Raw genomic sequence first — 18616 nt, 5'->3', positions numbered from 1 at the left:
CTCCAAAGCATGTGAAAAAGCTATGTGTTTTGTGGTAAAATGATGTGGGCTATTTGTTTATCTCAGAGTGTTGATGCGTACTGCCCTTGCAAATACAGGGATGAATCACACCAAAACTCTTGCATCACTGGGTACTTCTCACAATGGCAAATATACTACAGCAATTTTCTGAGAGAGATTAATTAAGGGGAAAAAAAAATATTTGCTTTGAAAAGGGAATGTTCAGATCTGAACACTCCTGATTTTTAGGAAAGCTGTGATCCAGCACCAAACCACAAATGTTAGGTCATCCTTATTTAAAATAATTGTTCCTTCATAATTCCCCACTAATCTCTTTATCAAACACTGTAAAAGAGCTACTGATTATTTGGTGTTCAATATAAAATATTCATCATCACTGACTGATATGCCCATCGTATGAACTAAATGTTAAAACACTAGTGTTAAATATAAAACTGTTTTTAAATCATGTTAACTAACTGTGATAGTTATGAACTATAATTTTCACAGTCTCAATAAATCCAGAATCACTTCATATATCTGAATTATAGCCACGTGCAAACACCTGTCTCATATAATGTTTACCTTCCTAACTGTAAAAGCCATAATGCTTTGTCCCACTTAAGCATCTCACATTACACGATCTATAGAGTTCATAAATCTTAAGTAATTTACATCAATATGCTTCACTAGGGTTAGTAAACATTATTTTCTTATTTGCAGAAGAGGAGATTTAGACACCTGAGGTATAATCTTACATACTTTTTCTCATCAGTAAAGCCAGCTTAATATGTCTTGCTGGTTATGGAACCCCATCACTTAAAATAACACAGCCATTTGTGTACTGAGCTCTAAGTTGGATCACCACAATGTCTTGGTCTGATCCTTGTTCAAATCACCACTTATTACCTGGATCACTTCAGTTTCCTGCTCCCTATTAGGCTCAGGGACAGATAGCTGAGTCAACATAAATGAAATTTTGGTCCACAATGGTGGACTTCAGAAACCAGAGGCTAGAAAAAAACACCTCCAACTCAGATGAGTCCCTGAGAAATGTTAATGTGAAATCATATTTGCAGAAAGCTGTTTCAACCTCCAGGCCAAAGAAAGCTTTCTGTGATAGAGCGAACTGCAAGACTGGCAAGGTACTGGATCTAGAACTTTGACATGAACCTGACTCTAGGCAGTAGAGTTCATTCATAAAGACACTCTCCTTGTAATTACTCTCCTTGGTAATATACATGTGCTGCCAATCTGCAAGGGCTTTTCTATTGCTCTGGAAGTGTACAGGAACTCACAATTACTCCCATTTGGAAATTATAGGGTTTGGTTCTCAGGCTACTTTTCATAACAGCATGAACCAGAAGCCATGGCAGTCCATCCCCCTACTCTAGCTCCCACCCCAAGACAAACCTTCTCAGTCAGTGTCTTGCATGAGATACTAAACTGAATGAGGCAATAGCAACAACACATACAGTGTAAAATATAATCCTGGACATCAGCACATGCATGAAGTACAAGGGTTTTCATGGCAGCACAATGGATGATGTGTGAATTTCCAAAACAATCCAAACTCTTAGCTTTTCTTTGAGACTTTCCACGGAAGTGGCCTACATTTTTCTCGAGATCAGACTAACTTGTACTCTTCATTTTTTTAGAGAAATAGCCATGTGGGTCCTCTGAAATCTGAACTAAAGCTAAAATCAGAAATATGAAAGTGTGAAATATATTTGCCATGTTTCCAGATACCCAGAGAAAAACTTTTTCTTTTTTTTTAATATACATTGTGTAAGACTGCACATCCTCAACAAACAAACAAACAAAAAACCACAACCCCAAACTAAAACACCCTAGGAACCAAGACTAGAATATATGTCTAGCAAGAGGCAATGTTATAACTGGGATTACCCTTCTGAGGTTACTGATATTCTTGTTTTGATATTTTGTGCAGCAACCAAGATATATTGCACAAAATGTGATATACTTGTTAGGAAAGAGAAATTATAAGAGCAACATCCTCACTATAAGAATTTTCTAAGTATTATAGACCAAATTCCCTTTCAGCATAGTTCCACTGATCTGAGAATCTGATGATTCTCTATTACTATTAACCATCCATTACTATTAACTTCCAATAGTCCACAGTCTATGACATTTAATAATCAAAGAAAACACCTATAGAATATGTATTTAAATACTACCTTGCAGAGATTCAAGGTTCTTTGAAGTTGAGATAACTTAAAACAGTTGAGGTAATTTAAAACAGATAAATTCAGCTAACTTAAACAACAATAATAGTAATAAAATAGCAAATCAACTATTAGTTTTACTCTAAAAAATGCAGATATTAATGTCTGCAATGTGAAGATGGTATTGTGGTAACGTGAAGTTGGTGAAATGTTTTATGAACTTCTTTTCTTAGAAATGCAAACTACTCTGCTTTCTGCTGAACATTGCAAAATCCAGCAATCCTATGGGTGATCAGACTTTTTGACTCAGTTGGAATGGGGAGGGAGAGTATCGCTGAATCACTAAAAAGATCAGTCACCCATGTGCAATTGCACCAACCTGTGGGGGTCCGAGATGTGAACTCTGGATCAAAATGAAAGGTGTCTTCTGGTCGTCCCACTGCAGGCTTGAAAGGTGGCTTGATTTCTTTCCTGTATAGTTTCTACAAGAAGAACAGACCACAGGCAGCAACATAACAACAAACTGTGTACCTTCAGTACCCACATATATGCTCCCCCTTGTTTATCATGTCCTTTGTCATCTCAGTGCCATCCTTCAAGACTGACAAAGAAGATGATAAAGCCATAGCTCTGGTTCTTCCCTGACTGGTAAGCTTAAAATCCGTGCCCTGGATGGTCCCTGCAGTTTTTACTTACTAGAACTTGGCATATAAACACAGATATTTCTGGTTGAACATGGACTTATGGAATATTCCGTCTGGGGCATCTGAAAATTCATTGATCTTATGGGCAGGGCTGGCACATGCAATGGTAGCACCAAGAAACTGCACGTGGGTGACTTCAGCATTACAGCAACGACAACGAGCACAAATAACCACTAGGAAGTGGTGACTGCTTTAGCATTTATTAGCATTTATTATTTGTAAAGAACTAGCAATATGTTGGGAGCTCTGCCAGACGGAGCTGAGCAACAGGCTTGGAGCTCACAACCTAAACAAGCGATTTGTTCTTTTGGCATATCTGGAAAATGGAAGGGGTTCAGTAGAAGAAATTCCCATCAAAACACAGTAGGAAGAAAGCACTGCAGATGGACATGAAATCATGTTAAAGGCCTAAATGTGCTTGTGCAGACGAGAAAAAACAAGGAAAAAGCTGAGGAAGAGCAGAGTGTGTAAACAGGTAAGGACTGCAAGGTGAGCGAGGGGCATGTAGGGGAGCATGTAAGTAACAGTCACATATATGCATGGCAATACTCTGCCTTCATTACCAGGGATTTTCTGGCCTCTTTACTCATGCTTAGCAATGTTTAAGAAATTGCTTCACTGTGCTTCTTTGTAAGCATTCATACACACACATGTGCATGCACTCTGGGAGATGAATAAACTGAGGCTCATTATGCCTGAATCTAACCTGAAGCCTACAGAGGTTAATGGAAAGAGTCCTATTGATTTCAGCAATATTTGCATCATCTCTCCTCGAACTGGCAAAACCTGAACACCACGCTGATGGCAGCTTGACAGCATGACAGAGCTCACAGTTGACTCCCTGCCCCACGTTTCCATCCCTAGGCTGTACTCTCTTTCTAGCAATGCTTTTGTTCTCAGATTTCAAAGAGCTGAATTAGTTGCCACAGACAGCCCCCAATAATTAACATGTCTAAGCAAAAATATGACATTTCTTTCAAACTTTTAGGTCACAAAATTGCTAGAGAGCAATTTTATGACTGCCTGCAATATGTATTTTCAGGTTAACTCTTAAAAAAACTTCATAATGAGCTGATTTTTCAGAATATTTAATGGAGATTAATAAATGTTTGTCCAGTTCTCTGCATACAGGAAGAGTCTTAACTCTGGCTTTTTTTTTTTCTTTTTTTTTTTTTTTTTTTGTGGTGAATTAACTTCTATAATATAAAGCATGTGGTCAAACCCAAGATATATATACATCAACATAATTTAAACTTCATTTTGCATAGATTAATGGTTCTTGAGGTAGGACATTCTGCAGCATAGTATTAGCATTAGCATAAAGCAGATGTTTGTGGCTGAATTATGATTCCTTGGAAAAGTGGAATGGTGAGGCTGGAAACGACTCTGCAATAATTAATGGCCATTTCAACATAAAAAGTTCTTGCTTGCGTAAAACTGCTCCGTATCTTCTGAGAGAAAAAGAGATGAATAATTGCAGTGAGCCACAATGGAAAGCCAGTCTTCCAAATAATTAAAAGCCAGTTGCGATCTTAAGCAGGAAGTGTCAGTCATCAACTGAAAAGTATCAAGCTAGTAATTAACATATACGTTTTTCTGTCTGCACAGAGCTTTAAAACAGCACTCATCACCTACTGAGGGTCTCTCTGTTGCTAGGATGTCACCTTGCGAAAGCTATTTGCTTCCAGCTTCCCTTTATTTGTCTTAATTCACAACTGTAGTCCTTTTACTGCAGAAAGCAATATGGTCACACACACGCTTCCTTTTTGAATCAAATGCACCCCTCATCCTGTGAGGTCCAAAAATTGGAAAACATTTTACAACTGTACATCATTCGTGAACTGCACTCGCTCTTGATTATCGTAACCATATTCTCCCTGGCCTCTCAATTCTGCACCCCCCATCTGCAGTTTCTTAAGTGCTGCTGGATCCACATTTGTGTTTTGAATCCCTAACCCACATCCTCCACTACTAAGGAGGGATTTGAGATTCATCATGACTCACAAGCCACCTAAAGATGTGTAATCACAAATCCGCTTGTTGGGAGGGGATGGAAACAAAGAAGTTTCTTGTGTGGGAGAAAGGAACCTCCTCTGAGTGTAAACTGGACGACACCCTTTTCCATTTCCTTTTCTACATGCAATAAAAATTGTTTCTGGTGTTTCTGACCAGACGATTAGGAACAGCAAAAGGTAAACCGCCTAAAACATTTTTCCCAGGCTCCTGAATCAGGTAGCAAGATGCTACCTGATGTAGCATCTTGCATCAAGGTAGCATTGAGGAACAAGAAAGAGCAAAGCAGTGTCATCTGTGGGCTTTGCCACCCCACACTGGCTGCACTGTCCTGAGAGAACCAGTACAACCAAAGCCAATTCTAACTAAACCACAATGCAGAGTTAAATGTGAAAGCTTGCTGCAGGCAGAGAACATCTTCCTTTAATGTCCTTTAAATGTCCTGTATCTTGTCTACTCCAATATGCAAAGCGACAGAAACTGACCTAAGAAAACAGGAAGAATCACAGCCATTGTCTTCCATGTGAGTAGAGAACAAATCTCTCGGAGGGTTTGAGATCCTTCTGGACTTTCCAAGAATATTTCTCATTTTACGTGAAATGTATTAACTTATTATCTCTTACCATGCTCCCAAAATTATTCAGGGTTGATGGACCAACCAGAGTACATAGCAAGGTAACTTTGAAATCTTTCAACAGTTTGGTGTCAATCTGTGACAGTTAGAATTGGGTACCTCCTGCTCTGAAGATGTTTCTCATTGTAGCTTAGTTAAGCCAATGTTTGGCTGCTACCAAAAAGCCCACCTGCTTTCTCTGCTTGCATTGTGCCTGCACTGGCATTCGTATGACATTGTTGTGTACCAGGATTTTCACAGAATTATCTTTCTACTGGCATAGCTTGCTGAACTTGTTAATCACAGCATCAGACAAGAACCAGAGACGGTGCAAAAACGGAGATAGGTGGCTGCTGGTGTGCACAGTGGCACGGTGCCATGCTTTGGTGCCACTATAATTTCAGCTTAGCCGGACAGTAAAATAACATCCTCCTTCCCTTCTGTGCACTGTGACTCCTCTGAGTCACCTACACCTCTGTGACAGGACTCTCATGCTGTCCTTTCTGGCTGAGCTCTCACAGTCCCCTGTGGGACCATTTGCAAGTGTGCATCAAGGGAAATGTACTGCAGCCCATGGGCTGGGCTCAGAGCAGGGACCAGAGACAAGAACATGGGTTTCAGTCTCCACATGGCACTCTGGCAGCTCAGCAAATGCTGAAGCAATGTGAACGGAAACATTTCTCTTTTGCTAAGTCAACATGTGAATATGTAGAATACAGGAACTTTCAAACTGAATTTATTTCCAGAACCTTGCAACCCACAATATAACACTATATTTCAACATTCTTTCTGATTTGTGGATAAAGAAAACAAATTAAAAATAACTAATTTTCTTGCAGAAATGCAGAAAAACAAATGCCTGTATGTATATGTGCCTTGAAAATGTCAAAACCCCCAAAACAATAAAAACCACCCCCATCCCCCATTAAAAAAATAAATAAAAAAGAAAAAAGTTTAATTTAGTCAAAATCTATTTAGTCATTTCCTCAATGGTTTCTTTAATGAAAATTGAATTACTACTTAGACACCTTCCAGAAACTGAAAGATGCTACCCTCCACAGTGACGCATTCATAGTGTGAAAATAAACTCCCTTGATACATACACCTGTCACGGAAAACCTAATAGGCAGACAAAAGAATGAACTACCTCCTAAAATGTTTGTCCTCCTCTAGATTAATGGCACAATGTTATTGCCTACAAGTGATAGAGAAGCTAGCAGAATTCAGACCTTGGGATCAACTTTTGCTGTTTGCATAATCTGTAATTAAATGATTCACAATTCCAGATCACTTTGATCTCTGATTAATATTAGAGGAAAAAGAACTTGTGTCCCCTTTCTTCTCACTCCTTCCCAGCAGTATTTGACAGTTCTTTTTCTAGGATGTCAGTTGCTCCAGTTACAATTTAGCCTGTCATCTAAATAAAAACCACTGCTTTAGTCCAAGTCCTCTGCCTGCAATCTGCAAAAACAGATTTCATTTTTTATTTTCAGAGAAAAGCCAGAAATTCTTTAAGCATGACCTGGAAAGAAGAAACAGAAGTACAAATACCAAGAGCCAGGCTGTGCTTTCTAAGATCCATTGACTGAAATTATCTGAAATTATCTGAATTGGGGCCTGCTTGTCTTAGGGAGGAAAGGGGTACATATGTAGTAAGCAGGTAAAACTTGGAAGGAGCTGTGCACCTAATCTTCTTGGGAATCACAGCCTTGATCATGAAAGACAGTTCATTCATTTAACACAGTATCTATCCAGTTTGCATCATAGTGTCTACTAAATGCCTTAGAGCAGTAAGTGATATTTGCAGAAACCTTCATCTATTTTTCACCCTGCAAAGTGAGGACTTAGAGTTTTGTTACTGGGTGACAACAGCCATGAAAACAAGACTCACACAGAGACTAGCTCATGACACAGTTTAAATTTTGTCATAAATATTCTATATTAGATTGTCCCCAGTTCATTTAGTCCTACCTACACAACACAAACTACATCTGGACTGAAAGGCAGCGCCCCAGAGTATGGGAATGGAGCAAAGATATTGTGGGAAAGGACTGGAGGAGGACGTTTTTCTCTAGCCACATTCATGCTTTCCAGGCTTGTACCTATTGTTTCTGCTGTACTTGGCATGAGCATCTGCAGCATCATCACAATACTTTTTACACTGTATGTCATTTCCACTGCATTCAGTGTCTTCATCCAAACCAGACGCTGCGTCTGGTTGTGTCTGTTTGAAGACAGTGAGAGACGGGAAACAAGTGGGAAATGACTGCCTCAACAGGTAAACATTTCAGTGATAGAGACAATAACCAAGCCTGAACCCAAAACCCAAGGGAACAGCTCTGACAGTAGATGAAGATCTGATTTATACATTTCTGTCTGCAATTCTAATGATTTCATCACCAAGATGTCTAGACATCACACATAACTTGGAAACAAGCAACTAACTCTCATTTTTGTTTTGAAACTCTTTTTTTTTTTTTTTTTTTTTTAACTGAGATGAAGCAGCTTGGTACTTTGTTCCTGGTTACCATGTCACTCCTATTGTAGGAAAAAGCTTGCTTAAAAAAGACATCTTTTGCATTGGGTTTCTAGAAGATAATAACCCATTCTGACCCTTCATGATAAAGGGACTTCTGATAGAGGATCATTTTACTACAGCCTCTGAAAGTTCCTACACTGGTATGATAACACAGCAGTGTTACCTGTCAAGGTAGCTTAGCTCTCCATGAGAGCTTGCCTCCTTGCTCACTGGGGCCTTTATATTACCAAAGTATAAAACAAATCAACATTCATATCCTGCCTTATCAATGTCATTGTTTATTGATTTTATATACATGATGGAAATAAAAAAATGAGGGCACTGGGGACTCTTTTCATGCAACAACAGAGAGATCAGCACTAAACACTTGTGCATGACCCATTTTTTCTCTATGACCATGCTCTGTTTCTTTCCATGGATGTGGAATGTGCTAACGGTTGGATCATCATCATAACACAAAATCCTGGCTTCAGCTCAAGGCTGGGGTGGCTCACGCCACTCTGAAATGCATACTTTGCTGCTGCTGTAACTAGATAAACTGCACAGGACCTCCATGAATGATAGTAAAATTAAGATTAAATGAGGAAATGGATTATAAAGATGATAGCTGATCTGTGTAATAATGATCCATCAGTCTCCAAGAGAGTGCAATAATGTTGGATTAAAATGAATCTTTACAGCTACATTTTACAGCAAAGTTACAGGGCTAGATAAGCCAACACAGGGTGGTTAAATAAACCTCCATCTCTGCTTCCAAGTCATGTTTAAGCACACCTACTCTCTTGATGGTATATATTTCCCTGACCTCTCCACAAGAACATTTCAAATGTTGAAGGACTATACAATGGACCTTGCTGAACATGTTTTCAAGATGCAGAGACTCATTTCTCCATGATGAGTTACTGAGTTGCTCTACTAGCAAACAGAAAAGGAGAAACTCTGCCACCATTTCAATGCTCCCAGCTGAATTAATATTTATGCACCTACCCTGTATTTACTTTAATTGCAAAGCTGAGGACCAGAGGAATGCAGACAATAACAACATCATCTCTGTAGGATTGTCTATATTTAAAACTACCCTTAAAGCTGATGCAACATACCCCGTAATTTTTTTGTAAATGTAAACTCTTTAAACAGAATCTTATGATTAGTAAAAAGCAGAAGGAAAAAAAAAATATCTAGACTCCAGAACATATATAATAGGACAAAAATCAGTAGTACCATAAAGAAAATTCTCAAACTCCACTTTCATTGATCATCTTGTAGCATGCTTATGAGTCATGCCAACTCTTCAACATGCAGTCCAAAGTAGATTCATGAGTTTTTCCAAAATAAGTGATTCTGTCTGTCTTCTAAAGGCCACTTGGGCACCGCAAAATGTGTTTTCACAGAGATGCTAGCTTTATTGTAAAGCCCTGGGCAGTGTTTTGAGAATGGCTGTGGGACAGATTCATACTGTTTTACCAGAATTTATGGTAAGAATTGCATTAATAAGAACAGCGACCTGTTACATTGGCATTCATGAGTGAATTCAGATCAAATATTAAAAAGATGTAACGACACCATAACATAGGTAAGACAAAATTAAACTAGAAAATTCTAGTGGATGTGGAAAACAGGAGCTATGATGCGTTGGCAGATGCTCAGATAGAGAACAGTTTGCCTCCAAGTTTGACAAAAAATAATTGATTTGAACAAACATGATACTGAAAAACAGAGGTTTAACCTCACTGCAAGTCTGAATCAAGCACTTAGATAAACTCTACAGCCAGCTTTATGAGCTGTAGCTGATAGCAATAAAATAAATCCTTGTTTACCACTCTATGAATCACGTCTGACATGTCTTATTAGAACCATGTTATATTTGATAAAATGTTTGCTGTTCCTGTTTTGAGTGCCGATGTTAAATTAATGACTCACCTTAATAAAACATCAACCATTTGTAAAAGGAGTTGCTATTTCCTGGCTGGCTGACTTGCATACCCAATGATGCAAAACCACCTGTGTTGTTTTCTGTTGTGCCCACCACAGCAGAAGAGCCAGATCCTGTCCTACAGTCACTTAGAAGGGGCCAACAAAGCTATTTTGTTAGAGGACTTACAACACCAGCCAGTCCCAGTAGTACCATGCTGTGTTTCAGAGACGGGTACACCTGGAAGTCTTGGGGCTTCTTGGAGCTACATGGGCAGATATGTGCAAAAGTGGACCTGGGGCTACTCTGAATATTTTCAAGAGAGAAAAAGATTCCTGGAAGTCTCTGACACTGGGAATAATAAAACTTGCATTTAGTCTAGCTTGCCAGAGCTAATGAGAAGGACAAGTATTTCAGTATGGAACATAAAACCAGAAGGATGGAGGGACCTAAAGCATCAGACAGCTTCACTTTGGAGTACCTTTTTCAAACTCAGCCTTTTGGCTCTGTGTTCCTTTGCAATTGAAACATGAAATATTACAGGAATTCCTTTATTTACAACTGATCATTTGCACTCCGATCCAGTGCCCACAACCAATGAATCATGCTTATTAGAGTTGAATGTGGAAATTACTCTGCAGAACACTGCAAAGAGCCTCAGGTAGTACTGTGATTAGCCAGCCCATCAGACAGAACAGAGACAAGCAGTCAGAGAAAACTGACAATTGCAGAAAACAGATTTCTATGTCTTTCACTTTGGGGTATGAGAACAAATGTTTATATATATGACAGAGACATAGGTACCCGCTTAAAAGGCTCTAGGTCCTGGTTCTTCTACTTTAGAGATCAATTAATCTCTTTTATAAACATGCCAGTTGGTCTTCAAAAATTTAGCTAAGAAAAAATAAAAAATTAAAATGCTGTTCCACTTACATTCCAGTCTATAGTAACAAAGAATGGGTGACGTTTAATTTCTTCCACTCCATCGAATCCAGCACCTGACAAGAGAATGAAAGAATCAAAATAAAGTCATGCTTAGTAAAGTGCTACATGATATCACCTCTCCAGCTTTCCTCCCCATCCCTCTTTTATTCTGACAAGCCAGAATCACCATCTAAAATTTCCTTCTAGACAAGAAAGCTTGAACAGTACAACTGCCACAACCATACAAACAACCATAAATGCAGACAATGGCACCTCATTAATGGATATTTGAGGTCTGAAGGTTTTTTTCTTTTTCTTTAAGTGAGGCTGGTGTCAAGGCTGCTCTCTTCAGGCTTCAGATGAGACATAGGATTTCAGCTGCAGCAGAGCACAGGCACCAGCAAGGCCAGGAGGGGCCCCAAAACATTCCAAAGCTCCAGCAAGGCTACTGCTGCTTCTTGCCACCAACAGGAGATCCCCTGCCTGCACTGATTAGCAAACCTTCTATAATCACCCATTCTCTGAAGGCAGGAAAAACTGCATTACTATTAAGTTCAGACCCAAATTACCAAAAGGCTCCAAATGATTTCAGGCAAGTCAGGTTTTTAGGTTCTCCCTTCTCAAACACCATCTTCAAATTTGCATGAGTACCAAAATTATCACTCTTACTGGTATCTTTCCTTCACTGGTAGTACTGTTAGACTTCTCTATTAAACTTTCTCTATTGGAAATTTAAGGAAACTCCCCTGAGATCTGGTAATGAATCTAATCTTAAAAGATTATTATTATTATTTTTTTTTTTTCTTCCCTTAGTTGAATTTATATGCTTCAATACCATCGCAAAAACTAACAGGTGCTCAGTAATAATTAAACAACTGTCAGAGATGACTTAGCATTCCATTTTGGAAGAGTTGATCTGACTTTATTAATAGTAGTTTTCATTTTTGCAGAAGGAGAAATAACATCTGGAAGCAAAGGCTTCACAATGCAATTTTGGAACCAGTTCCTGAAAGGTACCCAGCGCTTCTTTGCAAGGATGCTTAACATTCTCGTTTCTCAGAAGGACTCAGGATTAATAAGCATCTTGAAAAAGGCACCTTAGAGGACTCAGCTTTTTAAATGCAATAGTTGTACTTCCTGAGGATCTGCATTACAAGCAGTTTAGAAAGGTCTTGTCAACTCAAGCTTTTGTAAAATGTGACATCTGCTATCCTTGTGTACAAGACATTACTGATGTTTGCCAAAATGCACTGATCAGGAACAGCTTCCTACAGTCTGCTTAATGTTCACTGATGAATGGATATGAAAAGCAAACACTTTGTGAACATAACATACCGGATTATGTCAGGCCTGCTGCATAATAACTCAAAAGTAATGCTGGTCTGATTACTTCCCCATCCTGGTAATCTTATAGTATAGACAAATGTAAGAGATGCACACAAGGATAAACAATCCTAGGCTGGCATACAATATTAGGTGTTCTGAGGTGACCCTCCTCCCCAGGCAGGAGTGAGGTCTTTGGGTTATAATGGACAGTTCTAGGAAAACACACCATGAAATCAAATCTTAGAGAAAAGAGGACAAAAGAGAGAACATCATTATGTAGCTGTATAAATCTATTGTATATCTGCAATGTTAGTGTGGAATCTAGTTAACTCCCTCACCTAGAAAAGGGTGTATCATAGAGGTAAGAAAAAATCAAAGTGTAACAACAAAGGGTATGACCTGGAAACAGATGACTGAGGAGGGTATATGACAGAGATCTGAAAAGTCATGATTATTTGGAAAGGGAGGGGGAGGAGAGTTAAGGATTAAGCATTCCACATCTTTTTCTGTATGAGAATTTATGTCAATAAATGATGCTAGTAGGAATCAAGTTCAGAGCAATCTGGAGGTCCTTCTTCAGACAGCAGCCAGTTGCGTGACATGTGGAATTACTTGAAAAAGAGGACACGGAGGCAAAATACTTATATAGGTTCAGGGGGAGACCAAAAAAGTATGTGGAAAATAAATCTGCTAAAGATTACTTCATTGACAAACCACAAGAGGTTCAGGAAAACCCTTGCTTGACCTTAAAGCAGGTGGAGACTAGGAGAGAATTTGTGTGAAGTATCACCTATGCTTACCCTATTCTTGCTCTTCCCAAGATAGTTGTTTATGACTTCTAGGTATTGGACAAGAAAATACTAAGACTTAGATAGCAATTAGACTTGTTTTATTCCTTTCTTAGCATAGTTTTTGCATGCACAGTCTGAAGTCTGTACTAGATACCCCTGACAGATTCATTCTAATTTCAGCAATGCCAACAGAAAAATGAAACCAGCACAGCTACTCTGAAAAGAATCATATTAAATAACTCTTCAGAGAAGAAATATCTGTGAAAAATATCTTGTGTTCAGTGGTGGTGATTGGAAACTTTGTAATGTGCTGTGGATGTTCTTTACTAAATGAGGGTGAAACCTAAGTGCCAAACCAATTTCAGAGGACTAGGATAAATGCTAAAGACACTCCAAGTTACTGGTAGCATTCCTTAGTCTTCTCTGCTCTGCTTCCTACCCTGCTGCTTTACTTTTCTGTCTTGTAGGCTTATGGATAGATCATTGTGTGATGGGAATGACTGCCCTTTTACAGATGATATACTATTTGAAACAAACACTTTTTGCTACTGTTTTTGTTCTTTCTTTTCTGCAAAAATGCTATTTGCGGAGTATTAAAGTGTGCAGTAAGGAATGTAGCATGCAGTTGACATGAGTATTTGTTTGAAAAATTAGCATTTCCCACTTGGGGCCACCTCAGAGCTCTGGCACAGAAAGAACACGTTGTTGGGAATGTCATGGCTTGACTCCATCTTTGGCTAGCTTAATGTACTAAAGAGATTTAGGATGGTAATAGCCTAATTTTGCAAAGAACGAAGGACTTCTAATTCACAACAGCTGATTTTACATCAGAGAGAAGATTCAGTCCTTCCTGCAGTTTTTATTCCCCAATTTTCCCTGCAGTGAGACCTGATTGTGTAGCCCACAGCTCCCTCGTGGCCCCTGTGCTCTGGCTGCTGGCAGTGGCTTGTGACTGGGTCCCCTCCAAAAAGAGAGGAAAGATGTGGCCTGAGGGCATGTTCAGGGATAGCTCTGAGAGCCCCTAAGGGCCACCCTGACCCTGTGTAGAAATCAAAGAAATCAAATGCTGTAGAAGTTACAGCATTAGGTACTTATGGGGAAGCCTCTCTAGATTTGTTCTTTGTGTTTGGGCCATTCAACTACCTTCTACAAATCTAGAGTGGTATTGAAAAAGAGATATGATCTCACAGAGAAAAGAAGCCCAGAAGAGGTCCCATCTGGACTGTCCTACTTCATGGGGGTGGACAGTTCTCAAAATAGAGAACCATCCGTAATCTGCAGTTGAGGACTGAGCACTGAAGTGCAGCACATGGCTCCATGACTGTACACCTGCTGCCCTCCTCTAGTTTTCTACTTGTCTTTTTTTTTTTTGTTGTGTTTGTTGTTGTTGTTGTTGTTTGTTTGTTGTTTTTTTTTTTTTTTTTTTAACTTCACTTTAACTACAATTTTGTAACCAGACCTCTCTGTGAAGAATAATCTGCACAATCAAGCCAGCAAGTGTTCCTACATGCCATGCAGTCCCACAAGGGTCCAAGATGATAAATAGTGCTTTTGGATCTAATTGCCAGCTTAAACACATTATGGAGTGCATATAGATTTATATAAAAGTAGCCTCATGTTAATAAGCGAAAACTTCATTATCTAAGATTGTTTTATGACTGTAATAAAAGTGTCTGTGTGCAGTAATGAAAGAATGTTTTATTTATAATTGTTTTTGATTTTGAATCATTATGGACAACATGAGCCCTGAAATACACTAAGGGGAAAAGAGACCTATGAAAGTTTATTATTTGAATATTTAAAATGAGTAGAAGGGTTTTACAGAATTTTAATTTCAGGGAATAAAATTTTAGTGACTCTACATTTTCATGATCTGGGCCACACATTTTGAAATTCATTCTAAGGTTTACAAAAATGACACCCAATCACTATGATGAAGGAGAAATTTGTTTTTAAAGTTTGTTTTCTCATAAAACTGAAAAATAAAGCTTTCTATGCATCAAAGAAGAATGTTTCTTCTCCAGTAACATAGGACTAAGGAAAGAATAACCATTTCTTCAGCTTCTATGATGACCCTACCAGCACATGTTTTTATTGTATACTTTCTCGGCCAAAAATCTTAATTATGAGGACTCTGGAACTTTATGGTGCTTAGCAGTGTAAGGAGTTCCTGAAATGCTGTTTCGATTTGTCTGCCTGAACAGATTGAGGATTTGGGGTATGTGAGAATTAGTCCTTTCTTTAAGTTACTAGAAATGTAATGATCTAACACCTTTACTGTTTACCATAATTTCTTTTCTGAGATGCTTACAACTTGTTTGCCTGGATATTCCAGTTAATCAATTTTAATGATTTAAAATGATGTCCATCCGTAATCTGCAATTTTTTGTATTTAAACAAAACAACATGAATGCAGTGTTATATTGACTATTTGTACAATAGGGTATATAGGTTCAGAAAAGGGCAGACAATGCCCATAACAAAAGATGCCAAAGAAAGACTTTCAATTTCTTTAAAATTTGTTAAAATTGTTAAAGAATTATCATGGGCACCAGACTTAAAAACAGAATCAGCTAAACAGTATCACTAAGTTCTTTCTCTGCCTCATTTATCTCCCTCCAATCCTAGTATTTTTTCGTTTGTACCTAAAGCTTCAAAACAAAGTTTCAAACAAAATTTTATAATTCCTAGTCAATCTTTACTTCTATTTCTTAAAATATCAAAACTGAACAGCAAAAAGCAAAATGGTAGTCAGAATAAAATGATTTTTTAAGCCCAGCATTTTTTGGTTTGCCAAAGTTAGAAATATTTTAGGACTAAATACAAACACTCTCCAGATTTGCAAACTTCTGAAACAATGACTGAAAACAAGTGTTTGATCCATAATATGGTTCACACTTTATTTTAGCATGCTTCATTAATTTTCCAAAGATTTTTCAAAACCGGATGTCTAAGGCTACTTTTCTTTTATCTTCAGACTGATTCCTTTCCCAGAAAAAAGCTAAAATCTACAAAGCTGAAGTAGTCCTTTTATCTACTGACTTCTGTTCAGCATTTAGGCCAACCATTTAAGTATTTCTTCTTTCATTACCAACAAGCTTGTTTTCAACATCTTTCATGCTGATTCTCAATCAGTTGATAAATAGAATGACTTCAGAAGCTTTCCACTGGTATCCCTCAAAAAGTTAAGGTCTATTTTTCTGTTAGTCTTTTAGATTTTATTTCCTTGAGTGCTTTTGTTATAAATAATCTCTTCCTTTCTCCCAGCCTTCATATTATTTCAGCAAATCTCAGGTTTAAAACTTTGCCCCTTAGTAATTCCCCATGTTAAAATTGAGAAAATACTGGGGCTAGAATTGTCATGGCTCATTTCTAAAGCTAAGCAACTTCATTGATTTAAGTGAGCAGCTCATTTTTTAAAGGACCAGTATCCAGAAGTTCCCAGTGATTTCACTGGAGCACATTTTGGATACACAGCAAACTGCGGAAAGCCACAAAATGAGCAATGCAGAACAAAACAAGAGACAGAGAAAGAGAATATAGCAGAAAGAAACAGAAGAGGTGAGTGAGGAAAAGTTTATATTTGCTGCAGTGTCTTACTTTCCTGAACGTGGATTAAACCTAGAAATGCTTTGACTCTATTTTTCTTTAACATCAACCCAACTGCTTGATGGCAACTGCAACCTGCTGAGAAATGTGTTTTTGCACTGTCACCTCTATGGCATATCAGACTATAAGAGGTGCCATCAGGTCAGGAATTAAAACCCATGGGAGCACAGTGCCTCCACAGGCTATGCAGGTGTCCCCCCAAGGAGAAGAGGGGTCACAGCAGTGTGCCAAGTGCCTGGTTCCCTATTCCTGCCTTCTTCAGAAGATGGCTTTGGAGGAGGCTGGGTGGTCTCTGTTCCCTGTGTGGAGCAAGGGCTCTTGTCTCTCCTGGGGGCAGCCTATGCCATACCGTCCTCCTCCATGGGAGCCGGGCTCCCTCAGAAAACAGCTGAGCCCCCATGTTGGGTCACTGCATGATGCAGGGGCTTCAGATGAGTTGCTGGATTCATGCAGAAAACATCCGTTCACCTAAAATGTGACAGTCCAAGGTGGCTCATTGTAAAGCAGAGGGCTGGAACAGCCCACAAGCTGCCTCACCTGAAGCAAGGGAGAGAGATACTAGAGTAAGAATGTCAAGCAAGAGCTCAAGGGCACAGAGCACAGCATTCATCTTCCCCACGTACTCATGCACACCCACGTGTACCTATTAGGAAACGCAAGATCCATTGCTCAGGCAGATGGTGGTAGAATTGGGCTGTCAGGCAGTTTGCTCTCTGCCGTCTGTCAGACCGCTAATGCTGTGACAGCGGCACAGAGGATTAAAAGCACTACGTGGCAGAGCTTCAGCAGCACCACCTCCAGCATCTGAGAAGTGAGTGTGGGTACCACAAGGATAAGGAGAAACCTCTCTTGAACCTCTTGCTCTTTCCACACCTCAGAACAAGTGATTTCCTAATTCAGCTTTTCGCTTCTAACCTTATGTCTCCAATCTGAAATAATCTTGCAAGTGTAAACAGTTACAAGCAATACCAGCAAATTGCTTTTCACAAGTCTCAATATTTAACCGGTCTATGCCATTCCTTAAAAGACAAGTAATTTATTAGCTGCCAAAACTCCCATAGATGACAATGAGAGCCAACTACACATTTAAACAGGACCAGCCAGCTCCCTTCTTGTGATACAGTTTAGAGAATTGAAGGATTCAGTTTCTGGTCACAAGGTCGGTCTTTTACAGAGCCTTTGAGTTTTCAGAGCAAAGCATTTGCATCTAAAAGTACTGACACAGCAAAACATGTCTAGAAATTTCTTAAGACATTGACAGCAGAAATCTATTTTCATTGATAGCTACACGGGTTGGCTGTGTGGCAGATGCATAAAGAAACTCTTGTCCCTTCAAAAATAATTCATTATTCCAATGAAAAATAATTCTTATTCAGCACTAAGAAGTTCACACAAAGAAATCAATTTGTTCCAACACTATCAGGCAAAGATGCCTCTACTCCTGTGACAAATATAACTCTAACTCTTCAGAGGTCCTTCATATTTCCATTTTTTCAGGTATCTTACTGCTAGCTTTGTAAAATCTCATGCTGGGTCTGGATCACAACTGTTGTGTCACCTCAGTCAAAGGCTTCTTCTGCCAGAGCTGGCAGATGTGAAGGGAGGAAGGGAACACACTTTGTGGCACAGGCTCAGGGATGGCGTATTTTGGATGTGGCAAGAGATGAACAGAGCATTTAAAATTATTAGGGAAATTTAAAATAATAAGACTTGAATGAGTGGAGGATACCAGTAATCAAAAGATATTGATAAGTGGTATATTAGAGTTTAAAAACAAACAAACACAAAACCTACAAGAGAGGTACAAAGAAAAAGGAAACCAGGAGAAATATAAAATGTGTACTTTGGAGTTATTCCCTACTGCCCTCTGGTTTGCCCTCTTCCTTTAGAAACAAGATTTTCCCTTGCTCATTCAAAACACAGCAGAATCTGAGACTATTATGGTGAAAAAATATATATATATACATGCATAAATATATATATGTATTTTCACAGA

The 18616-nt window shown here is 38.8% G+C and overlaps 1 protein-coding gene across 6 annotated transcripts in view; it reads right to left on the bottom strand.

The window, feature by feature from the left end:
* The window catches only part of RPS6KA2 (ribosomal protein S6 kinase A2), a 301250-nt gene that overhangs the window by 31171 nt on the left and 251463 nt on the right, over positions 1-18616 (bottom strand). For all 6 annotated transcript variants that reach the window (XM_068676930.1, XM_068676932.1, XM_068676928.1 and 3 more), the window contains 2 exons: positions 10904-10968; positions 2569-2671 (listed from right to left, as the gene is read on the bottom strand). In XM_068676930.1, the coding sequence (XP_068533031.1) occupies positions 2569-2671; positions 10904-10968 (168 nt within the window). The remainder of the gene's footprint in view (positions 1-2568; positions 2672-10903; positions 10969-18616) is intronic.

The sequence above is a fragment of the Anas acuta genome, chromosome 3 (genome assembly GCF_963932015.1).
Source record: "Anas acuta chromosome 3, bAnaAcu1.1, whole genome shotgun sequence".
Classification (NCBI taxonomy): domain Eukaryota; kingdom Metazoa; phylum Chordata; class Aves; order Anseriformes; family Anatidae; genus Anas; species Anas acuta.
Note: the sequence above shows the minus strand (reverse complement) of the source record. Positions and strands in the feature narration are given on the sequence as shown.